General features: G+C 36.4%; 2 protein-coding genes across 2 annotated transcripts in view; both read left to right on the top strand.

Moving 5' to 3' along the window:
- Positions 1-8744, top strand: part of TSPOAP1 (TSPO associated protein 1) — a gene marked incomplete in the record, with an annotated part of 80026 nt that extends 71282 nt beyond the window's left edge. The window contains 5 exon segments of the mRNA XM_072415641.1: positions 1506-1544; positions 1681-1784; positions 4284-4355; positions 4608-4715; positions 7528-8744. Coding sequence (XP_072271742.1) covers positions 1506-1544; positions 1681-1784; positions 4284-4355; positions 4608-4715; positions 7528-7725 — 521 coding nt within the window.
- A 6446-nt stretch (positions 8745-15190) lies between these two features.
- LOC140342337 (eosinophil peroxidase-like) lies at positions 15191-24465 on the top strand. Its single transcript, XM_072428491.1, has 13 exons — positions 15191-15276; positions 17960-18053; positions 18575-18750; positions 18885-19005; positions 19612-19741; positions 20170-20376; positions 20620-20941; positions 21392-21552; positions 21819-22071; positions 22299-22469; positions 22737-22974; positions 23097-23308; positions 24226-24465. The coding sequence occupies exons 1-13, from the start codon at positions 15201-15203 to the stop codon at positions 24246-24248; spliced, it is 2184 nt and encodes a 727-aa protein (XP_072284592.1). The 5' UTR covers positions 15191-15200; the 3' UTR covers positions 24249-24465.
- The last annotated feature ends 1866 nt before the right edge of the window (positions 24466-26331 follow it).

Here is a 26331-nt window from a genome sequence, read left to right as displayed (position 1 = left end):
TTAAAATCCCATATGTAATGAATGCTGCACATATAAGTAAACCTGGGACCTTGGGTTTTTTGAAGCTGTAGCTGCTTAGATGTTGGCATTGGTAATGGCTCCTTCTACATCTCTTTGAAATTACAGCACATTGTCATGTAACACACGCAGAAAGAAACAATCTACAGCAGCATTCTCCACCCGGTGGTTTGGTCTGTGGGAAAATTTTGGTGGTCTGTGGCTCTGGCCAGTGCGCTTCTCCTGACCCTGCTGGAGGGTTAGCACACTGGCCAAAGCCGCAGGCCATGTCTCCCATACGGATCACAAGCTCAGAACGGTGGGCACAACCTGCCCACTCTCCCATTGCAGGTCTGAGTTGAGTGGGCAGGTTTTGGCATCATGACATCACTCTGGGGGAAGTTTCTTCCCCTTTGAGTGACACACGGCTCCCCGCGCGTGTGCGGTCCGGAGTCTGTGAAATTAGTGATCGTGATGTCCAAAATGTTGGCGACCACTGATCTACAGCATTGCTATCCTCCATGAAATAAATGTATTTTATTAAGCATTTTATAATTGCCTGTTATGCCAAATCTGAATAGGCAACGTAGACATGCGTAAGGCATCCTGGTTGGATATTTTCTGCTGGTAATACTTTTATCCTGCTGTTCTGGTGAAGCATTAACGCCATATAGAATGATACCTTTGCATGTAAGATTAGCATTGCATGATCAGCCCAGAGATGAGAAAATGACCACCAGTGTCATTCAGTAAACATTTTCCAACAGCAGTAATGGCAAGCAATCACAAGCTAGATTCTGCTTGATTTCTATAGAATAATGCTCTAGAAAGGTATATTTAAAAACCTGCAATGCAAATATGGTCTGTTGTAAATCTTGTACACTTACTGATATTACATACACCCGCCAGAGAAATCAAAGTAAAATCAGGATTAGTTAGATTCCAAACAAGCTCTCCACAAGCAGACCTCCACAACACAGAGGTTACATTGTGGGGGTGTATCCCTCTTCCCTAACAATGGACCTTCTCAATGTTGGGGGGCTGATGGGGGTCTGTGGTGCTACACATGTTTGGCCTCCTTCCTTCTTTTGTAAACAAGGAAAGGAAGGACACATGCATGCTGTCCTAATTCAGTCCAAGGGTCGGGTTTTCGAATATTAGAGGTGACCCCATGCCGTTGTGTGTGTTTTTATTTATATATATATATATATATATATATATATATATATATATATATATAATATTTTTTTTTCTTTTTTAACAAAGGCAAATGTGGCAGGTTTGTTATGACCGTTGTCACAGTCCGCTGGCCTATTCGTTGCGCTGTGCTATACTTGTACAGCTCTGCACCGAATCAGACCTTCAAATAGGCAATGTTCAGCTTTTGGGCCTTATGATGTTCAGGTCAATTTTGCCACACTTCTGAATCCAAATACCAAAAATATAAGTATGCACCTAAATTTTGAAAGGCATTTGGTTTTGGTATTTACAAATCTTGTTTTTTACAGTGCGACTGCCGCCTTCATTGGCAGAAAATATTGTAGCAGGTGAGTGGAATTTTTTCTTGTTGTAAAAGTACTAATCAAATTTGTATTAGAAAGATATAGTAATTATATAATGTGGTAGGTTTTAGTAAATAAGTAAATTAGTATGCATGATATATTTGTGATTCTCACCTCTCAGATAAGCATTTGAAAACTAGCAAATCTGACTTAAGCATCTCCAGAAATATGGTGGCGATGTTTGATTATAACCCAAGAGAAAGTTCTCCAAATATGGATGTGGAGGTATGGATTATATGCTCTATTCTAAAAAGTATGTATGATTTGCTGCTGTGTTATTTTAAGTGCATTATTTTACCAGCATAATACCCAGTTACTTCAAGATAGCTAAAAAACACTGTCACAGTAATTTTTGGCGAATGGTTTTTTACTTGTGGATTCTGTCATTAGATCAATTATTTTACACTTCCTGTAATAGGGTAAGGAGGTGTAACATTTTTGATTTGTTAGACTTTTGTAAGCAAGTAAGACAGTATTTTTTTAAAATAAAAATCCCACCCAATCCATGCATATTTGCTAACCCTGGAAATGCAGAAATGTGTTGTGCTTAGTATGCAGCAGCCTTCCAAAAATTCACACATCAGGTCTCCTGTTGATTATCCTCTCTAGTAATCCAGAATAATGTAATAAAGGGATTGTAGAATTCAATAAATGCTTTCTCTCCTCAAGTTTCAAGTTAGAAATGGATAACACCACTCAGGAAATGGTTTAAAGAGTGCAGAAAATTCAGGGGAGGCATCGCCGTGGTGTTCCCTGTAGCAACACTGGCAGGTACACATTAGTTAATATGAGAACTATTATGGTGAAGGTAAACATTTTGCACTATAAAAGTAAAAAGTGTAGTGATGGCACAGGGAATCCTTGGGAGACCCATACACAGAGCTGTTTGACTTGAATTTAGACCCGATTCTTGTGATGATTTCTTATTAAGACTTGAACTTAGATGAGATTCTTGTGATGATGGTGTGTGTGTGTGTGTGTGTGTGTGTGTGTGTGTGTGTGTGTGTGTGTGTCTTTTGGAAGAGACTATGCTAGTTAATAGGATTACTTAGGTTTTTTTAGTGGTAAAATCTTACATTTTTTGTAGTAGGTATTTACTTTCCCACTTGCATTTAAAAGCTATCAGTTGCAGTAGTCCCTTGATAGAGAAGAACAGCCTGATGTTTCTAGAGCAGTACTTCACAATCTCCCAAAATGTTAAAGGGCCTTGGGCATTCATTGCATTAATAAATGGCAAATATAATGTGTCCTTTATTGTGAGTTGTTTGTATGTATAGCTTGCCCTTATTGACTGGAACACAGAGATTGAGCTTTGAAAAACTTAGCAGGCCAGAGATGTTGGAAGGTGATACAGTGTGATGAAATTTCACAATACATAAAGAAATGCTAACAAAAGCGAAGGAGTTTTTATACCAAGAATAGTCAGGGTGTGAAAAAAAACAGAGGGGTTAGGAGGATTCAGTGCTATAGGAGAAATATATACTGAACTGGATGCTATAATGGTCTTGCTCAAACATACAATTGGCTGCAAGGAGCATTTGAAAGCTTTACTGAGCTAAAATGAGGAAGGAAGAAGCGTGTGAGTTGTTAGATTACAAATTTAGTGAGCTAGATAAACGTACGTGAAAATCCACACAGTCCAATTAAAAATGTCATAATGTTTAATTATTCTTGTCAATATATATAGACCACTGCATTTAACAATATTAGAATGCAAGCTTGGCTGCATTTGTGTGTTTGTGTGTATATTCGGCCAAAATATCTTTCATTTTTTTGTACTTCCAGGTAAAAGAATAAAACGATTAGAACTCCCATCATCTTGATATTGTCTGTCAGTTTCCTCATTGAAGTAGCCTTACTTTCTGTCTAATGAAATTGTTATGTTGTAGGGGCCCATTCTCACCAGCTTCAGTGTCTTAAACACATGTGCATTAACACAGATTGGGTCTGATTTAATAAAGCCTTCCAAGACAGGAGACAATAGACTATTATTGAAGAACCTGGTTGAACCAGCAGGTTTTAGTAGCCAAATGCTTTCAAACCTGGACTAGATCTATTGCCAGGTTTGCTGGGTCACCCAGGTTCTCCCATTATAGTCTGTCATGTTCAGTTTTGAAGAGCTTTATTAAATTAGGCCCATTGTGTTGCTTGCAAGTCTGCTTTTATCACAGTTTCAAAATTGCTCATGCAGCGTTTTCAGTTTTACATGCCCAAAGGTTCAGCACACCTTAATGAGAGAAAAGTTGATCAGGGTCACATACACACATGCAAATTCACTTCTATTTTAGTGTTCACCATCTGATCACTTAATGAGTGATTTGGATTGTGTTCACTATCTGGGACCTAATGAGGGAAAATTAATCAGGGTCACGTACCCGCAAGCGGATTTATCTTCCATCAGTTGAAAGTCACAAAATACTTTAAACATTTAGGTGATTCTGCCCTAGATTATTTTGCTCTAACAGAAAGCGCATAGGATGGGATCTTGAAGGACTCGTTCTGTTCGTATTTACATCTCTGTTAAATCTGTTAAAAATATTATTTAAAATAATGTACTGTAGCAGCCTTTTGTCTTTTCTTTTTTTTTTTTAATATCAGGAACATTACAGTTCCTTACTTTCATGCCTGTTTTTGTATTTGTTTTCTATAAAGGAACCCACTAGTGTGCCCATGAAAAGATACTTGAATGCATTATTTTTTTTTGCTTTTTTTTCTGTCCAATAGGCAGAGCTAAGCTTCACTGCTGGGGATGTCATAACTGTGTTCGGACCAATGGATGAAGATGGATTCTATTATGTGCGTGCTGAATATCATGTTTTTTACTGTAATATTTTACTATTGTGTTTGTTACCATTTATGTGCGGTTTATGTGCCATTCACATTATTTTGATAGCTAATCCTTCTTTTATTCAAGTACATTTAATTTTATATACTTAAAATACTGTTGAAATTTGTTCTTGTAAATATTTTCTACCTTTTCATGGTTTTTGCATGTTTTTAGAATGCTCGCTATCAATGTGTACTGTAACTTTTTTTTCTTACAAATAGGGGGAGCTTAATGGGCAGAGAGGATTTGTTCCCTCCAATTATTTAGAAGTTTCTCAGACTGAAGAACTGAAGTCACAAGAGACTGTTCATACAAGAGGAGAAAAGGAGGTGAGGACTTCTAAAATTACCTTAACTGGCAAATCTCAAAAGTACTGCTACTTTAAGTAATGCAGTAAAATATAAAAAAATAGTATGTTGAGCAGGACCTTTACATTGTGTTGATATCTCATAATATGTCACCATGCTAGTGCAGGACATATGCATTTGTAACATTATTTGTTTTTCTATATAAAAGTATATACAATCTGGTTATTGAAATTGAAACCCCCTAATTAATGTTGTGCACAGATTCTTTATTCTCACTGTCTAGGGTTTGGAAGCATACATTGTTACTGTGAATTATTAAAAGGTCACTTTTCAATCATAAACATTAAATAGGATCAAACAGCATTTAATAAAATAGGAGATTGTGAAGAACAAAGTTAGAGCTTTATTCTGCTCATAATATAGTGTAAATTTGAAAATGGTATCGCAGCAGTTGCATTTGTAGAAAATCTGTAAACTGTAAAATATAAAATAATGCAAAAAAAGGGGAAATTAGTATTTTCTTTGCAGACAGTTTTTTCACAGACTAGCCTATGAAAATAAAGGATACCTTTTAAAATTGTTTTTTTCTGGCATTTAGTTCGTCTTTTATACTGTCCCTGGCTGGACCGATCTAAATGTAATACCCTGCGATCTACAAAATGTATAGTTTTGGAGTTGATTCATTTTGAGGATAACATACTTGTATATGTTATGATTTGGGGCGTCCTACATTTGTAGAAATTTATGAAAACGTTTAGCAGGCAAATTACCTCACACATACACTCACAGCTATTTAAGCAGTACTATTTACCATGGAAAAGTCTATGAACCTGGTAAAATAAGTGCTATTTTTCAAGATGAACTGAACTGTGGAAGTAGTGCCCAAAAAGCAAGCAGAAAGCCAAGGACTGGTCACCAGTTATGTGGTCTTCTTGGAGTGTCATGTAGACTTATTATAGCTTGTGCTACACTGTCTCTCTGTGAGGAAGTGGCAATCCTGGTTGAGATGGGGCTTTCCTTCATGTCTGAGCCTCCAGCAGGGAAAACAGCACAGGAGTTACATCACCAAACCTCACTTCAAACCTCCTAAATCTAGTAGCCAGAAACAGCGGTGTCTTAAATCCCACACAGCAGATATTCAGCTCTCTGGATGTAGGAACCCTCACATACCAGGAAGTGCACTGTAGTTTTGCCGGTGGATTTTCTTTTTAAAAAATACCTTTTTGCAGTAACTTTTTAAAATGTTACCTACAAAGCAAATCTCACACTGCGTTTCAGTACAATTTACATTTAAAAAAAAAACAAAAAACCTATTGATCATATACCCAGAGAGGAAAATAATAAATGGGCACATGTTGTTTTCTAAAATGCTTTGTCATTCTTTCAAGTCTCTGTTATACTTCTAAAATGTACATAACCTGTCCTATCCTTAATAATGCAGCAGTGGATCTCTGTTATTATGCTGCTTTTAGTATAATTTGTATCATCTTTTTGTCTGTGCCTGTGTGCTTCATTTTTGGGATCGTCAGAGGTTGCGAAGAAGAACAAAGTGATAGATTTAGACAGAGAAAGGGACAGACAGACATGTAAGTGAGATCTCCTTTCCCAGCACTAGAAGAACAAGTAGTGATGTTTGCACTCCTTTCCCTTCACTTGTTGTACATAAGATCATTGCATTGTGAAAACCCTGATATCCTAATATCATAATAATTGTATTAGTCTAGTACAGGGGTGGGCAAACTTTTTCACGCAGGGGCCATGCAGGGGCCACAGCGCCAAGATGGGCGTCACTGAACATGACGTTATGATGGCATATCTCCGCCCACTCTCCCATCGCAGATCTGAGCCTGCGATGGAAAGTAAGCAGATTGTTTCGCTTTTTTCCTTGAGCCCAGGATTAGTACAGGGGGACATGGTCTGTGGCTCTGGCCGGTGCGGCCCCCCAGCGGGGTCCTTCTCCTTACGGAGGGGGGGGGCACCAACCAGAGCCGGGGACCGCGGATCTACTTCAGCGGAGCGGACAAAAAAGCCTAAAGGGCCGTAAATGGCCCAGGGGCCGTAGTTTGCCCATGCCTGGTCTAGTAGCTACCTAATGTAGATGTGTGCTATGTATTAATATGTACTGTAATCAATAGAAAACTTTTGGGAAATACAATTTTTCACAACAAACCCAATAATAGGTGTTTCAGCCACAGGGTGCTTTAAGAGACCCCAATCACCTTGTGGTGCTCCTGCTGCCCATGTCTACTAACCTCATGTAGAAGTTCTAGATTGGCAAAAGCCAAAAGGTGGAGGTGTAAAAATGGCATTTACACTGAAGTCCATTTTGGTATTTCCCAGCCTAAAGTATCCATCCCTAGTATTCCAGCAATGTGAATGTAATCATTTACTATTATGACTTTCACTAATATATGTCCAATTTATTAGGCTCACCATTTTTGCTTTATTCCATTGAAAAAAAAAAAGGCATTAAACGCACTTTAAAGTTCAATAAGATAAGTTGTTGCACATTTTCAATGTATTTTGCAATTAGCTATGTATTGAATGTCATGCATCATGAATTGATCATAAAGTGATGACTTTTCCATACTCAACAAATAAAATTGCTGTTTTCCCAATACCAACTAATGCCTTACATTGGACCTAAACAGTATTGATGAAGATGTATACACTTCTGTCAGCTGACGCAACATTATTTTCTAGAAATTTGGTATCCAAATTCAAAATACAAGTCTTTAACTATCTTCTGTTTTGTCCTAAATTTTTAAATGTGGATGTGTAATGTAATTTGTACTCTTGCATATAAGCTAATTATTTCTTTGCTTTTCTGTAGTTTAGCTGTGATGTTGCTGCTGACCAATCCTACCCCCCTCCTAATGAATCCATATCTTGTGACCAAGCTAGTGAATCTAAGGAGACTTCTGAAAGATCTGATATATGTCAAGAGTTCTCCACCAAGAAAAAGAAAAGTTTCTTCTCTAAAGGGAAAAAGCTCTTCAAAAAGTTAGGTTCCTCTGGAAAGAACTTGTAAAAAAAAACAAAATAATAAATACAAAAAGGCCTGGCCTGTCCAAGCTGTCATTCAGCAATAATACAGTTCATGATGTAAAAGGCGATATGAGCTTGTGTCTGTTACCATCCATCTGCTGGCCCATCTGGAATTGGTCAGCTTATCTACTTGTATATAGTGTTTACTGTTAAATGGTTTGTGGGCAGTTTATTGTTGTCTGTGACAGCAAGAAACAATTATTGAATGTACCTGACTGGTGTCTGAAAACATAGTGAGGACAGGAAGTAGATCTTGAGCACTGATAAAAGAGCTACAATAAGGAACCAGAAGCCTGAGTTATGCAAGCATTTTGCATCCGTTCTCTTATCTGGTTCCCATAGTTTGTCATTTGGGCACCTAAGTGACCATGCCTTTTAGAACAACGTGGAATGTTTGCACTATGTTTTCTCCCCTGGCTTTGTAAGCCACGTTGCGAAGTGCTGTGCAGGAAGCCACATTTCTGCAAGACATATTCAACCCCATACAATAGTAAACCAATGCCAAAATAGCAACTTCAGCGAGATTTGATAGCGCTTACACCTAAAGAAAATAGCTTTGTTATGTTGTGTGCATGTTGGGAAAAAAACTGAATGTTCATTTGCCTTATTTTATCTAGTTTAATATTTTAATTGTTTACAAATGTTCTGTCTGCTGTGTGCAGATATGGGAGGGATTGGTTATCAGCAAGGGTGATGTGTGTGTATATATAGCGACTCAGAGTGTCCTATTTCTATTGTTCCTGTCGCTAACATCTTCTCCCAACATCAGAGCCATTATTCTGTGAAATTGTGACCAGCATTTTGTACCACACGGCCAGCAATTTGATGCTTTCTGTGTCCATGTTATTTATTTTGCATGTGTGAAAAAGTAAATTGTTTTGAAGCTTCGGGTTGACCCCCATGATATGTTTAGAAGCATTAAGTGACACCCATTAGTGGTGCAAAGTTCATTGTTTACAAATGCAAAGACATTTTATTATAATAAAGTCTATTTTCACTAAATTTAATGTTTTCTGTCATATTATTGCCTTTTGTGTAGCTTCACTGTTTATAAGAGTATACTTCTCACTGTAAAATATACTACTATTCAAAAAAGGAACTTTTATGGTATTGTATTTCCAAATAATCTATAGGCTGGTTATTTGTTGATCACTGTTAATTTCCCTGACCTAGCTATATATAATGTCCAGTGGGTCACCAACTCTGGATCTTTTTTTTAATCTGTTTGAAGTTCTTTAATCTAAATGTTGAAATATGAACATTCATGGCTACCAGCCCAACATGTACTATTAGTACTTGCTCTGCCAGCGGGCTTCCCTGGCTTTGTTCTCCCCTTTCCTGTGACAACAACCAACTATAAACTGCAACATAATATTTTTCTTTACAAAAGTCTACACTAACTTTAATTTTAAAACATTTATGCCCAAAGAGCTTTTGTATGAGTTTTTAAGCATATATAAAGACTTTTTTAAACCAAGATATGTGGCTGAGAAGAATTAGAATAGGCAAAAAAAATTTGTAAATGCCCCAAAACACCCATTTATGCCAATAAGTGTTTGTAGGTGTTTTGGGGTGTGCTTGAGTTGTTTAATGAGTTGTTTAATGAGTTTAACTCTTTCCAAGCACTGCAAAATGCGTTTTCTTTACAAACCATCAAGAAAACGCTCTGGTGTGGACTGCTCCATTGGAATGAATGAAAATTTCAAATATGAACATTTAAACGCTCAAGTTAAACACTGCGGAAGCATTCTGTGTAGACTTAGCTTTACCAGGTATTGTTTGGTCATCCTACTAACCTACACATTTTTTTTGCCCTTATTTTCTTTAATGCCAATACATTTATTTACCAGCTGACTGTAGACACCCAGTTAGTTGCTCACTGGCGCAGTCAACCTCCTAAACGTTGCATTATGTCCGCAAACAAAATGGTTTTTACGCACTCCTTCCTATCACTAATTTCACAAAATAAGCAGGAGAAAAGCCCCTTGTTTGTCAGTGGATAGTTTCTCAAGTTATGATTACCTTATGATTCCAAAAAAATATGCAGCAGTTCCACTAAATAGCCTTCAACATTACAGAAGTGGCTTTTAGGGTGTGACTAAGCAGTAGAAGAGAAAAGCTTTACAAGAAGGGGTATGGGAAAAGAAAACCACACTTTAACTTTCCCTTTATAAGGCCTAGTACATACAAGCAGGACCCCTTACAAATTTGACTGATTGACTGACTGACCTATTTTTCAGGCAGTTGGAAGACCTAAAGCACTATACACACATGTATGATGTTATGAATAATTTTTCTCAGAATGAGGTTGCTCAATCAGTTGTACATACAACATGACTTGTGAGCATTTATTCAGGATTTACACTTTCAAACTTTTTCACATAAAAAATTGATCGCTTTACCCCTTCTATAAATGGATAAACTAAACCTTCAACAAAACCGTTTTTTTCTTGGCAACCTGTGATCTGTTGCTATAGGTAAGTTTAATAAAAAAAAAAAAAAAAAAGGGTAACATGGCCATTTAGAAAAAGAAAATAGTAAGTTTGAGAGACTAGTCTAAAGCAGAGAAATATGCAAGGATATGTGCAGACACAGGTACACTTTTTAAGGTTTGGGTTGCAGTGCTTTACATGCTAGTATGTTGGATTTGGGCAGCCAACACACAGCCTTAAAAATACAGCACAAAACATGATATGTGAATCATGGGAGTATGCAACACAGGTGTCTTGCAAGGCTATTGATTTTGTGAATGTGAGTGCCATTCTAAGTGAAAACAAGCATTTAACACAATGTATCACTATAAAGCCAGGCAAACATTTAACCAAATTCTCCATCCAAGCCTAACATTTAGGCATGTAGGCATGAGCAGAGGCATTTGTTGGCATGTGTTGCGATTGGCTTGTTCCAGGTGCCTTTCTGATTCAAATTGCAGGAGAATACAGATGGAAATTAAGTATGCAGGGGTTTTGTGCAACATCACATGAATACAATGGATAATCACATTGACTGATTTTGTCTGCACTAGAAAGTAAACGTGAAAGATTTCAGTCACTGGTGTGAAATGATCTTGTGTGATTGTTTTGAGTGATAGCAAAACAAATGTGTGCTGGACATACCGTATAGCCTTCTTCATCTCCAAAAAGGGGTGGGACAAAGGGGAGGAATAGGCGTAGAGGAAATTACAGTGGTCAACAGCTCCCTAAACGACGTTGGGAACCCATGTACACACTAGATTTTTCCTTGAGAAGAACACTCTTGTTTGAAGGACAGTTATATAGTGTATGTACATAGCTAGCTTTCCGGTGTAAATTATATTTATGTATATGTAATTATATGTCATAAAGCTTCAGGTAATATGAATAAAAAATGCCCCATCAGCTGATCATTGCAGAACTGATGCTGACTGTTATCAGGAGGGAAAATGTAGCTGAAAATGGTGGTAACAAAATGTAGCTGAAAATGGTGGTAACAAGACCATTTGGAATCCAACAAGAAGAGTGGCTAAATTTTGTGAAGAGGGATATAGTTATGTAGAAGTGCCTGGCCATATTCCAGCACTGGGGAAAAGAGGGTCAGACCAATAGGTCTGTACAGGCTATAAGCCCTTATCACTAGAAAAAATCAAGCATTAGATACTTTATCAAAGTTTTTTTTTTTTTTTCTTTTTGGGAAGTGGGGACATCTTTTAATTATTTTATTAGTGCCCAGAGTTCAGTTTAGTTTTGTCATGCTTTTTTGGTGCTTTTCCTCTTTACTAATTTCTGTTATGTCACCTAATCAGTTGAGGTTAAATTGCTTGAACATTTGAGGTTAACTTTAAGTTCCTTTTTACCAGTTTGCTTCTTCAAAAATAAGAGTGCAAAATTACCTAAGATAACCTTTTAGATTAGTTAAGACTTGCAAAAGATGACATTTTTTCCCCCCAAAAATAAACCTAAACCTCTATAGAAAAATCACATTTTTAATGTTTTTATCAGTTGGTGGTATGTTTTATGCATTCACTTTAAAATACTGTGCTCACATTTAGCACTCATATTTGATTCACATTTGCACTACTTAAATCTATTTTTTTAATTAAAAACAAAAATGTCAAAAAAAACCTATTCTGTTTCAGCCAGTTGTAGGTTTCATAAGAAAAGATAAAAGCAACAAATGCAAAATGGTTCTTTTATTATGGCCACACTCTGAGCACAAAAACCTAGCGGAACTAAACCCAGGCTACTCATCTATCCCTGTTCCATCATGGGGCACCCCTATTTTCTGTCTTTTCTTCTCTTTACGATCTCCTTTATGTTTGTACTGGAGTTCATTCATTCCCAGCACACAGAAATTTACAATTACCAGTATGTACAGCTCAACTTTATTGACAGTGCCTTGGAGCAACCAGACTAGTAAAGCATATTATTGCAGATTGGACATGAAAGTCCTTTTTCTAAATAGGCAAGAAGCAAAAAAAAGTAAATTTGTGTTACTAAGCCATGTGCTAGAAAACCTTATTTTACAATCACTTGCATATGATCAACTAATTAAAACCTCTCCATCATATTTACTAAACTCAGTTTGTTTTTTTTGCTAAGTTAACTGTCCTTACTACATTAACCCAATGTATCTAACCTAAGAAGGTAATAACATGCAAAAAAACAAATGTCAGAGGTTCCAAAACAGTATGAGTTGTATTTATGTGTGCAGGGATATTTTAAAGTACAGGGAATTCTGCTGTTTGATGCAAACACAGGTAGACTTCTGTGTAATATATTAACACAATGTTGTGTAAAAAGGTTTTGCATTCTGTCATTACTGCTGAAGGACTTTTATCTATCAGTTACAGCGGAAAAGCAACTGACTTTGAGCTTAAAAGGCCTCTGCACGCATTACATATGTGTTGTTTTAAAAGTTTGTAATAACATGAAAGAATATGTAAGTTTCAAAAGTTTTCAAAAGATAATTTTAAAAGCACTTGAAATTACAATTGTGAATTTGGTTGGTGGATAGTTGTAGGGGGATATATTTTCCAATATTTATTTGACATCCTGTACAGTAATCCCATTGAAGAAAACTGTCATTTTGTGGTAAGCAGTTGTTGCTCAGCAGTATTACATAAATGCAATAGGCCACATTTTCTGTACTCTTATGGGACTTATTCATGACTAAATCTTAGTTAAATCTGTTTTACAAAATGAAATACTCTAAATATTCATGCTTACATAGTTGATAAGATAATTTGTTTATGTCCAATGCCAGCATTTATGTTTAAACTTAATAACCAAGGATAGTATCTTACAGAAGTTAAAATATTCATTACAGCTACTAAAAAAAAGACAAAATGACTATATACAACACTAAACTTATACTTTGTGAATTAACATACACAGAACATGTAAATGGTTAGCAAAGCTCCCAAGGCCCTGGTTTTTATATATAAATGTTCTATGATTTAATTTGAAGGACATATCATGGACTTTGTGTACTCCCAAGAACCTGATTTTACGCAATGCGTTTCACAGCTGTTGATGCTTTTTCAGGAGTTAAGGTAGCAAAAAAAGTGCCAAAAGATTAAGTATGAGAATTGCAACAAAATGAATTTAAACAATGTCTTATTCAATGTTCTAAAAAAAAATCTCTTACTTATAGCCATCCTGTGGTGTTTTGCAAAATGCATGATACTTAGTGATATTTTTTGTTCAGCTGATTTTCATAATGGCACCCGTGGACTAGCTTCATGGGCAGCAGTCTTTTTTTATATACAGACATCTAGTGACAAAGGGTATATCTAACAGCGAGCAGGATGCAGTCAATGGCAGCAGGATTTCAGGGTGAAGCTGGAATCAACAGTACAGGAGCTCACCTGGAAGCAGCTAGACTCGGCAGGATAAAGGGATGCAGCCACATCCAGTAAAAGAGCAAGATGCAATAAGGAGAAGTTTACGGTTTCTTCAGTCCCATTTGCCAGTTATTGGTCTGTGTGACTATGTATGATCTCCAATAGCTCAAGCTGGAATATATAGAGATATCCTAAACCAAACAGCACATTATGAAGTTACAATTAAACAAAGCTATGCAAACTCAAATGTTTGAGCTTCTGACCATTTTTCAGGAAAAACATTTCCACACATGCTTTCTTGCAAATTGACAGCCTGTGAGTATGTCTGTTTTACTGGTGAAATATCACCTTCAAATGTTTGATGCAAAGGATTAACAATTGAGGAAATACATTGTATAGACATTTTTGTTAAAAGTTACAAAACACAAACATGATTATATATGAATTGGCAGCATATCTGTTTCATCAGTTGACTTCATCAAAGTCCATGATGCCTGGTCACAATTAATTGACGTCTTTCAACCCATAGAAATGTCAGCATTGAAATAAATACAACAGCCGATTGGCTACAATTAAGACATAAGGCTAAAGGTGCATTATGAGAACAAAGAACTAGGCACATCTTTACGCATTGAGACCCACTGCCAAACCTTTCTAAATAAATAGGCTGTCATAATGCAAAATGTGTTACTTTGCACCACACAGTGCAAACTGAAAGTGTAAATTGATTTTAAAATTTACAAAATAACACTCAGTTTAATCAGGAAAAAATTATTAGTATTAGTTTGTTTTGTAAGAGCAAATGGCAAATATTCATTTTTGAGGTTTTATTTATTTATTAATATTATGTATTAGTTTTACTCTTTATTATTATTCTCACGGTGCTCCGCATCTGGCAATGTGCTGCTTATTATTCCACATGTACCAAGAATAGTTTCTTGGAGAACCAAAAAACCTAAACTGCTTTCTTTTGGAGGTATGGGGGAAACCCCAAAAGAAACCCACGTGAATATTTTTTTTAATAAACCACTATGTATATTCTCATCTTCAAGTCATGTGAATGTCTCTTTTTATAAGCCAGTTTTTTTATGTTTTGTGAGTTTGCACCCGGACAGCTACTCTGGTGTTAGTTTTAAGCAGACACATGCCTCTTGAATATACTGTAAATATTCCATTTGGTTTTATATAAGTAAATACTGCTGATTATGCTTGTGCCCTAAACCCACTTTACAAAAAATCTTCAGACATACAGTACCATTTCTTTTCAAGGTAAGGATTATTACACACATCTGTATATGGTATCTGTATATGTTATCAGTTATATCTTTATTATTCAACAATTATGTCAAACTTCCTAACCCTGAGTATTCTGTAATCACTATGTCAAATTGCATTGCCTAATTAGCTTTCTTAATGCAATCTCTCTTGTTTTGACATCTCCATTCACACCCCCCACAGTGTTGTCCTGTATAAATACTGAAGACCACTGCAAAGACTGTATATCCAAGACACAGAAGGTAAGACATCACTCCACATTGTATTGGTTACAATCAAGTCTTCTTTCATAAATCTCCAGTCAATGTTAACCTCAAGCAAAGTTCACCTATACAAAATGTATTTCTTGTAGGAGCAGAAGTATGGCTCCCCTGCATGTCAGTATTTCTCTTCTTCTGGTCTTTGGACTGGTTCAGATTGGTTCAGCTTCATATTACGGTAAACTATTATGTTTTGTATTATGTATTGATAGCATGAATTGAGTTGAATTTTAGTTGATTTTTTTGTTTAAATGTTGAATTAATAGTTTGAATGTATTACTTTTGTTAGTTTAAAAGTCCAGTAAAAAAAAATCTACCAATGTGAACATGCAGTACTGGCATAGCTTGGCCACTGTAGAAACAAAGCTTTTATAGGTGTAGTTTTATATTTCCAAATGTGATCAATCAAATTTAAACATTTTTATCTTCATAAACCCACATTTCCTTCTCAACACGAATGCTGACCCAAGTAATTAATGTTGCTAATGGCTAAATTGAAATTCATAAATCAGAAAGTATTGCAGTAAAAGTGTTAACATGATAGACGGGCAACTAGCATTTTCGGGAGGTCAGCAATAATGAATTAAGTAATTTTGTAATGTTATATTTCTTTAAATGCTATCCAATATCTTGCAATTAATATTGGCAATTGCATTGCCAAGTGTACTTTAAATAAGTTTTGCATTCATTTCTAATATGTCTAGATCTTTAAATCATAAGATTTAAACACAAATGTATGCTTTAGACAAATAGTAGGGCTGAATTACCTACTGGCATTCCTATCGACCTGGAGCACTACAGTGGCTAGATAATTTCAGCACAGTTCCCAAGTATGAATTCTCACTATTCACAGTAATCTTGTTGCATATTCAGTAATGTAAAATATTTTAGTATTGAGTATGAAATGGCCAGGGCCAGAATACACAGAAGGCAACCAAGGAGCCTAGGGCTAAGTGGATGTCCAGGGGACTTTGCTTCAACCTCTATGCTATTGCACTAGTTGGAGCATGGTATTACAGACAATACAAATGACGCAGCATTTCAGTGCCTATTGTAGTTCTTTTAATAATTCTCTTTAACTTGTATTTGGACCATCTTCAGCTCTCCGTGACTTAAGATGTAAGATTTAGGATGTGAGATGTCTCTGTAGAAGTTGGCCTACCTCTGTCTGACAGGGCCATTATTTTACAGGATATTTATTTTTTTAAAGACACTATTTTAGGTAATCCAGACATCAAGTATTTAAAATATTTTATCCAAGCATAACAAAATATGCTATATGGCGGATTCAGACCTGCTTTTGGCACTTTGCCAGCCTCTCGAACATTCACACGGCAGTAAGCACATTTGATAGTGCTAGTACATCTAAATGTGGCCCCTATTTATTCCCTATAAAGCTGCTGCTGGGAGAAGCTACATGAGAGGTAGTGGTTCTCTGTGGCAAGGAAGCGGTAAATACACAGCAACACCATGGACAGTGTGAACATAGCCTTACACTTAAGTGTACTGTATTTTTTTTTATGCCTTATTTAATTTTTATAGTAAGTTGAAAATGATAGACCTAAGGGTATGTTTTTAAAGCAATAAATAAGATAAATTAAAGGGTGTATTTAACAAAACAACATACAGTGGTACCTTGGTATAAGTCATTAATCCGTTCAAGATCCTTGATCTTATACCAAACAGGACTTATACCAAACAAATTTTTCCCATAAGAAATAAAAGGAAACTTATTAATCCGTTCCCATGAAGAAGAAATCCTATTGTTGTTGGCATATTATACATTGATGGGGTTGTATAGAATATTTTAAACACTGCTTAATACTAAAATACATAAATACAAAAGCAATTAGATGAAATAAATGAAAATTTACCCTCACTTTACCTTGCTGAGAAGAGTCGAGTGCCTACTAGGATGGTGCTGAGAAGGGAGGAGGAGGAGATGTTATGTAATTCACAGAGTTATAGCACGGATTGAATGGTGGCAACTGGCGTACTGACGCTCATGGGCAATCGTGGCTTTGTCTTGGGACTAAGGGTAAATAAGGGTAGCCTTCAGTGTTGTGACTCATTTTGACCCATACAAGTTCTAGCACAAAGATTGTATACCAAGCAGGATTTTTCGTGTCCAAACAGGACTTATACCAAGTTGGACCTATTCCAAAGCAGACTTATACTGAGGTACCACTATATATATATGTACCCATTGGTAACCTAAGTACAAAGTATTTTTGTGTTTACTTCCTCTTAATCATGTTGTGGCACAATATGAATATCAAATTTACAGAACAGAGAAATGTAGATGTTGGAGATAAGGTATGCATAATGTAAAGAATGTATACATTGCATATATGTTTGATTTTAGTTGATATATTGTGTAAACTGGTATTGCTTATGTTTATTACACTTATTATGTGCTGCATGATTCTCAGTTACTTGGCACCAATATCACTTTTCTATACAAGTGCAGTAACATATAGTTGTTATAATAAAGATTTTTTTTAGCCTATCTTGAGTGAAGATAGGCTACCTTTGTCATGTTTTTGTGTTAGATCCCCCCCTCCCTTTTAGTGGGGGGAAACATCATCTTTGTTTGATCTGGTTGTCAGGAGACAAGGGTGAGGAAATTATGCAATTAGGACACCTGTTTCAGGAATCACCTCTATATCAAAAATCAAAAAGTTAAGATATACTTTTATGTTATTTTAGTTTTAGACCATATCAGAACAGTTAATGGCAGTTGCCGATTGGCTTCTATTGCTTACTACTTTGGTGCAAAAGTCTGCTTTCTAAATCATTATATTAATCATGTTTTCTTATCAGTCTTTGGTTACATGAATGACGCTATTTAATTTGTCTAGATGGAGTGGAAGAACTGGACAACAACTTTATTCTTGATTCACTCCAACATGCCAAGAAACTTGTGGATGCAGCCTACAAACATACCCGTGAAGTGTAGGTTCCCTCTTCACCATTACAAATTTTAGAAATGTATTATTTCACTAATCTAGCAGCCAATCTAGTTGATGGGTGCTATTGTTATTAGACATTTCTATGTATTGTATTGTGCTTCTTTTCAGAGGTACATTCTGTTTGAAGAGGCACTGCAACTGGCATTTCAGTATTGGTTTATATTGAAAGACCACCTTTGCCCAGAATATGGACATTATTAACATATTGTTATATACTGCCTGTTTAAAAATGTAACCCTTTATTGTGCATGATGTGGGAACCCTTTAAGTGCACTCATGATAAAGCAGGATGGCCATTCCACCTCCACCTCTGAAAGAGAGTAGAAAGTATTTACTTTCTATATAAATGTATTGCTACATGTTTGGTAATATCATTACTAAAGGCAGAGTAACTTTTCTTTTTTAGGACATTACTGGGCTTTGTGGACTGATATCAGGTGAAACATTTGATAACAAGGTCTCTCCAAACTTCAGAGATTAAAACATGCACATTTATTATTACAGACTTAAAGAAAGACTGAGAAAGGGATCCGTAACACCTTCTGAGGTCATGTCCTACTTTAAGCAACCCGTGGCCTCAAGCAGAAATCACATTCGAGCTGCTGACTACATAGAGACTACCCTTGACCTTTTGACAGAGAAGTTACAGAGTATATACAGCAGACCTTTCAATATTTCAGGTACTGTATAAGAATGGTAGCATTTTTACAATGAAGGTTGACCAGTACATGTCAAATGTGCTACACAGTTTGCTTGAACAATTAGATTTCAGAAGCAAAATAGTTTAATAACATAGCATTCTTTTATTCAACAGACTTACTGACCGTGAGTCAGCTGGACATGTTGCACAAGGCTTCGGGCTATGCTTTCCTGCTTCTTCCAAAGAACTGTCCAAACACTCCATACCGCACCTTCACTGGAGAATGCAACAATAGGTGAGAAAAGCAATATAAGGTGTTATGGCAGCCCTACAAATAAAATACTATTCCATGTCCACACTATATATATATATATATATATATTTATTTGTGTGTAACATTTACAACCAGCAACTTAAGGATTGTAGAATCTTGTATGAATACAGTTAAAGTGAAGAACCCATCTGAGATCCTAGAGGGGGTAGTAGGTCTTTCTGCAATAATTCTTCTCTCCAGTGTCTGCTCTGAACCTTGACTGACTTCAAATCAAGCAAGATACTTATAGCATTCTGTTAAATTCTCCTTAGAAGAACTGAAGAACTGAAAACTAGTACTTCAACCCTTAACCAAAACCACTTGTCATCATATTGATATATTCTCTAAAATGAACTTTAGCACTAATTTCTGCAAATGACCATTATTTTTCAACTAAAAGTCAGGAATGCCACAAGCACGCCTAGTGAACCCTCGTTAACCAGCCATTAGAAAAGTGAAGAATTGTTGCAATTAACAAACATAGGACAAAACCTTTTACGTGCTATTTGTAACAGACCAAAAAGGGAGCAAATATGAGAAGTTCACATATTCTTAGTACACTACCAATACCGACATTTTGTTTTTTAGGAGATTTCCCAACTTTGGCGTTTCCAATAGGGCTTACACAAGATTACTAAAGGCCGAGTATGAGGATCGAAGATCCCTACCTCGAGGATGGACAGAAAATCGAAGTATCAATGGCTTTGTTTTGCCTCTGGTGACTATATACTGTTTTTTTTTACAGGGTGGATATTTCTGCAGTCATTTGGCTAAAATCCATTAGGAAGAACACTGCAAAACAGCTGCTTCCCTTATAATTCCTCTTTTAGTTCCCCAGACTCAACTGCTCCCATATGAGCTCAGAATCATAGCAGAATAGCAGAAGGAAGCAGGATGGGCAGTGGGATCAGATTAGTGAACTACTGTTCTTAGTTGGGTGGCATTTGGACAGCACCCTTAGCCTTGAGAAATCTCTATAGAGTAAGTCCAAGATAAAGTCCAAGGTAGCAGTAAGAATCTGACAGGAGTTCAAACCTTTCTCCTCTGTATTTGAAACTTTAAAAAGTTTGTCTAAACAAATATTCTACATGTGTGTAATTCTAACTGTTCCATGATATACTTGACACTTTATATTGTGCTTTTCAGGCACGGGCTGTTTCCAATGAAATTATCAGTTTTCCACAAAACCAGCAGACCCTAGACAGACAGAGATCACTTATGTTCATGCAGTGGGGTCAGTGGATTGACCATGATCTTGATTTGGCACCAGAGACTCCATCAAGATCAACTTTTCTAAGAGGCATTGATTGTGATCACAGCTGTGCTCGGGAGCTTCCATGTTTTCCTCTGAGGGTAAGTTGCAATTCAATTTTTTTTTTTTTGTGAAAGGAGCTAAGACTATATCCTTTATATCCCACGAATAACATTTCAAGTGATTGGTTTGGACAAGCTCTCTTTTGTTCAGCCCATACATAAACAAAATGCTCCATTTGTCCTGGATAAATGTGTGTATATATTGTACATATGTGTATAGGGATTTTATAATAAATGAAATATATAAATAGGATGGTTTCTGTTATTTATTTACCGTCACAGATCCCTCCCAATGACCCACGAATAAGAAATCGCACTGACTGCATTCCACTGTTCCGTTCATCTCCAGCCAGTGTGCCACAATCCCCTGTACGTGAACAAATGAATATTCTAACTTCTTACATTGATGCCAGTCAAGTATATGGCAGCACCGATATGCTGGCCAACCGTCTTCGTAACAGAAACAATCAGCTTGGCCTTATGGCTGTTAATAACAGGTTTAACGATAACGGACGGGCCTATTTACCATTCAGCACAAACGGCATTGAGGAAGACTTCTGCCTTCAGACCAATAGAACCTCTGGTCTGCCATGTTTCTTGGCTGGTAGGTAAAAAAAATTGTTATTATTTTGGAACAGTAGTAGACATGAATTGATGTTATAGCATAAACCTAAATTGTAGTGTACACCACTAACTGGATACCATTACGTTTGTTACATTTTTCATCCATTAAAGCCTTTTTAAAGATGCTTCCTGTCTACATGTATGCACTCTAACAACTGTTTCCTTATGTTTATGTTCCTGATATTCATCATCCCGCATGCCTGTTCAATAAGTACTAGCACTGCTGCCATTTATAGACATCTTATATATGGAATGTATTTTACAAGGACTGTGCGGAACCACGGCTAGATTGTATTATATCCTCCTATTACCCCCTAATATGTGTGTTCTTTTTTAACTATTTCTTGCCATTATAGTAGCATAAGGTTATGATCCATAATGCATAAATTAATGAAAAGTTAAAGATTTTATCCTTCTGTGCTTCCTTCAGGGGATGGTCGAGTCAGTGAGCAGCCTGGTCTGACTGCCTTTCACACAATCTTTGTGAGAGAACACAACCGCATTGCCACTGTTTTACGCAGGTTCAACCCAAGTTGGTCAGGAGAAACCCTTTTCCAGGAAACAAGGAAGATAATAGGGGCCATTACACAGGTGAGGGATTGATTTAAATAAAATCCAGTACCAGGCACATGGTTTGAGCCCTGGGTATACTTTATTTTTAACATTTTAACACACACAACTTGACCTTTACAGATTGGTGCGGTCTGTCTGCTATAAGTGAATTTGATCACACATACTGAACACCAGTGTTTGTCGTCTTCCATTCTTATTTACTGGCATGTCTGTGGATTTTTACCATTTTGAAAAATTCTAATATTTTTGATTGATAAAAGTTCCGTTTTTTTCCTCTGTGGCAGAAAATAAACTATAAAGACTGGCTGCCCCTGCTGCTGGGCTCTGCTATGTCCAGAGTTGTTCCTCCTTATCGGTCCTACAATGATTCTGTAGATCCAGGAGCTTCCAATGTGTTCAGTCTAATCTTCCGTATGGGCCACACAATGATCCAGCCATTCATTTATCGACTTGTGGATCGTTATCAGACCTCAAGAAACTTGCCTCCAGTTCCTCTGCACCTCACCTTTTTCAACACTTGGAGAGTTGTCCGAGAAGGTATATTTTGGTAATAGAATAAGAAATCTTCAATTGTAGAGTAATACCTTCTATTTTAGACTTATTTTAGCATTGTCTTACCATTGTAGAGAATATTATCAGTATTAGAGCCAGTGGTATCATGCCAGCCGGTGGCAACCTTTAAACCTAGCTCATCCCTTATTTATTTCAAGTTTTTGACTTTTGTGGTGAGTTGAGTTTATGACTCTATTGTGGTCCTATTGCAGGAGGTGTTGATCCACTTCTTCGTGGTCTAATGGCAAATCGTGCAAAACTCAACCGACAGAACCAAATTTTAGTAGATGAGCTCAGAGAACACTTATTTGAGCTGTTTAAGCGTCTTGGCCTTGACCTGGGGGCCATCAACATGCAACGAGGCCGGGATCATGGACTACCAGGTAATTTGTAAGAAAAAAAAGCAGTTTCTGCACAAAAAGTTGTTAAAATAATGAGAATATTTGTCTTTGAATGTGGTATCCATGTAGAATCTCCTTTAGACTGTTTACAAATATATTTTCTACTCCTAGAGGTTTATGAGATGTGGTATCAGCATATATAATGCTAATAATGCTATCAGTCCTACTGAAGAAAATGAAGGTTTACAGTTATTTTTGTTTAGGAATTTATTTCATGATGACAATTTTATCAATTTCATTTTAAATTAGGATACAATGCATGGAGGAGATTTTGTGGTCTTTGTGCCCCTCGAAATGTAACAGAACTAGCTCAGGTGCTGAGAAACCGACAACTGGCAGAAAAATTTATTAAACTTTATGGTACGCCTGAAAACATTGACATCTGGATGGGTGCTGTTGCCGAGCCTTTGTTGCCTAATTCTCGGGTGGGCGAACTATTAGCTTGTTTAATTGGAAACCAGTTCCGTAGAACCCGTGATGGAGACAGGTGAATAAATATATAATCATAACTTTGCAATAACCTTATACAGTAACTTTTTTTATATTGCCCTTTGTGCTAATTTGTTCACTCTTCTTGTTTTACATTATTGGTCACTTCTTTTCATACAGGTTTTATTATAAACAGCCCAATCAGTTTACACCAGCTCAGATGAGGTCAATAGAAAGAGTTACATTTTCTCGAGTTATCTGTGACAACACAGGGATCACTCAAGTTCCCCGAAATGTTTTTGTAGCAAACAGTTATCCGAGGGACTTTGTAAACTGCTCTCAGATCCCAGCATTTGACCTAAGTCCCTGGAGAAGAAGAATGAGTGGATCAGGTAGGTGATCAGGAGTAATGTTTTAAAACAGACTTTATAAACCTTTTCACCATGAGAGTGTTCAACTTTAAATTAAATATAATGCACTGAAATATTTTGTGTTGAAATACATATAAGGGAGCTTTTTTACCTGCTAACACAGCTCTTCCACACAGCATAGCCCTGTTAGGCAGTTTAGGAAACTTTCAGTATGTTTCCTGTTAGCACATAAGTACTGTAGCACAGATGATTGCCTCCTTGTGCCCCTTTTTTCTCTTTCAATCTAAGCCCTGCTTTATACCGTAGTTGCTGGAGGTTTGCATTAAGTCACATTAAGATATTTACACAGCTTTCTTACAAAAAATACATCAAATGATGTGTTATTGATTATAGAGATGTGATAATTTGAGCATTTAGATCTGTGTGGAATTCTTGATCCATGCAATAACACATTTAGTGATTTAAAAACATTTGTACAAAAGACACATAGTGAGCTCTATTTATATAGCAGTAAATCAGTTGAAACATTACCTGTTGGAGAATCAAGCATTGGTGAATTTTAGATATTCAAGAAAATACTGCAAACAACCTTTGCTGTAAAAGCTAGGTACACTTTGGCCAATAGTATCACAGTGGGCCTGATTTATTAAAGCTCTCCAAGGTTGGAGAGGATACACTTTCACCAGTGAAGCTGGGTGATCCCGCAAACCTGAAATGGATCTGGTTCAAGATTCAAACATTTGCTAGCAAATAACTTTGAAGAAATCAATTCCAGGTTTGCTGGATCACCCAGCATTATTGATGAAAGTGTATCCTCTCCAGAGCTTTAATAAATCAGGCCTATTGTCTCAAATTACACGTGTTACATATTTTAGCTTAAATCTAAGATTGGGATTTATTTGTGCAGATAGTAATTAATTTCACTCCTTTATTTTCAGAGCTTGAAGATCCTGAAGAATAGTGAGCAAAGAAGGGCTGCACTCTCTTTGCTATATTTCTGAATGTTTTTTTATATCCAAGGTCTAGCTATCATTTATAGTCTGATCTATATTAAACACAGCCTATATGCCTAGGTACAGAAAGTAAAAAATAAAAGCTTGCATTGATGGGTGGATGGATATCTTACCTCCATATTATATCCACTGAAACATGCCAATAAACATATTCAAAGAAAGAAATGTGTTTTTGTACATGTTTCACACATTCCTACATGCTGTTTGTGTTCTATTTTTTAATTACATTTCAGTGCAGATTGTTGCATATGCTGTACGTATTGCCTATTTCAGGCTAAGTGCTGGGAATCTAAGTCTAAGAAGTGATACAACATAATCAATCATGTGTAACCAGAACATAAAAACTGGCTACCAATAAACATTAGAAGAGTGCTGCCCTACTCCTAAAGCTTCACTTTCAGTAGTAACCATATTGTCTAACTTTGCTATGATCTGTAGTTACACCCCTGGTTACTTTATATCTACATTACCCAGACAAATTATTAATTGTTAAGCCCAGACAATATTTAGAGCATACAGAGCTTGTAAGAGAAACTAATTAAATGTGAAAATTGTAAATTTGGGGTAATAGTTGGATGAAAATGTTTATAAATAGACACCTATGTGTGCTATACCAAACAAATTACACTTTTGCAAATGTTTCACTAAACATGCTGGCTGCTTATCTGCAGCATCAAAAGTTTGAATTAAGTCTAAGAAGTGATACAACATAATCAATCATGTGTAACCAGAACATAAAAACTGGCTACCAATAAACATTAGAAGAGTGCTGCCCTACTCCTAAAGCTTCACTTTCAGTAGTAACCATATTGTCTAACTTTGCTATGATCTGTAGTTACACCCCTGGTTACTTTATATCTACATTACCCAGACAAATTATTAATTGTTAAGCCCAGACAATATTTAGAGCATACAGAGCTTGTAAGAGAAACTAATTAAATGTGAAAATTGTAAATTTGGGGTAATAGTTGGATGAAAATGTTTATAAATAGACACCTATGTGTGCTATACCAAACAAATTACACTTTTGCAAATGTTTCACTAAACATGCTGGCTGCTTATCTGCAGCATCAAAAGTTTGAATCACTAACCTGGAGGGTGATAGACAGATCGTCTCCTTTTTGTCTACCTATCCTAATGCCATGAGCTTCAGTTTAGAATCTAGGTAAGTACAGTGATTAGGCATATTTATACTTCATAAAAGAGTAAAAGTGTAAGTGTAGCCAAACTTTTTTAAGTTTTGGATAAGGAAGGAGAATTAGATAGAACCCCACTCTGTTGCCACATGGTAAAGTGATTTGTGTTAAGGTAATCGGTTTATTTTTATATACACATTGCAACATATTCGCATTAATGCTTTGCTGCAAAACATGCTGTGCTATACCACACATCCACTGGCATTGGGGTGCTAAAGATGGCACTGTATTGTATCAGTTTGAGCATTACTGTGGCACAGCAGTATGACAAGGATTCTTACCATCAGAGTGACAAGGGTTTTCCCAAACTGGATGTAAGAGAAAATTTGCAACTGGTAAATAGAGTGCGGAAGGGCTTTTTTATGGCTATGCACATTTTCCTAATTCCTACCTTCTTTGAATTGTTGTCCTCATGATGAAAATCTCTCTAATAGGAGAGAATACACTTTCATCAGTGAAGCTGGGGGATCCAGCAAACCTGGAATGGATTTCTTAAAAGTCATTTGCTATTTGTTAACAAATATTTTTAATCTTGAAACAGATCCATTGCATGTTTTCAAGATCACCCAGCTTCACTGATGAAAGTGTATCCTCTCCAGCCTTGGGGAGCTTAAATAAATCAGGGCCATGGAGCCAGGCAGCAGTAAAAAACAAAGGTTAGAATCTTTCCCCATTCTATCAACAGAAAAGGTGCTATGTGTCACTGCTACTACTATACAGTAATCTGAGCATGTATATGTAATATACAAACTTGGGTATGCACATGTGTATTTATTTTTTAAACTATGCATAGACATTTTATTATTAAAACTGATATAATTTACATCAATCTACA

The sequence above is a fragment of the Pyxicephalus adspersus genome, chromosome 1, assembly GCF_032062135.1.
Source record: "Pyxicephalus adspersus chromosome 1, UCB_Pads_2.0, whole genome shotgun sequence".
Lineage (NCBI taxonomy): Eukaryota > Metazoa > Chordata > Amphibia > Anura > Pyxicephalidae > Pyxicephalus > Pyxicephalus adspersus.
The sequence above is the reverse complement of the archived record's forward strand: the minus strand, read 5'-3'. Positions and strand labels throughout refer to the sequence as shown.

Excerpts from the sequence above, each read along its gene's own strand:
- LOC140342337 (XM_072428491.1), top strand. The coding sequence starts at position 15,201 with ATGGCTCCCCTGCATGTCAGTATTTCTCTTCTTCTGGTCTTTGGACTG. Across the intron at positions 18,054-18,574 it reads TACAAACATACCCGTGAAGT|ACTTAAAGAAAGACTGAGAA; the intron begins GTAGGTTCCCTC and ends TTATTATTACAG. Across the intron at positions 20,942-21,391 it reads TCTGCCATGTTTCTTGGCTG|GGGATGGTCGAGTCAGTGAG; the intron begins GTAGGTAAAAAA and ends TGCTTCCTTCAG.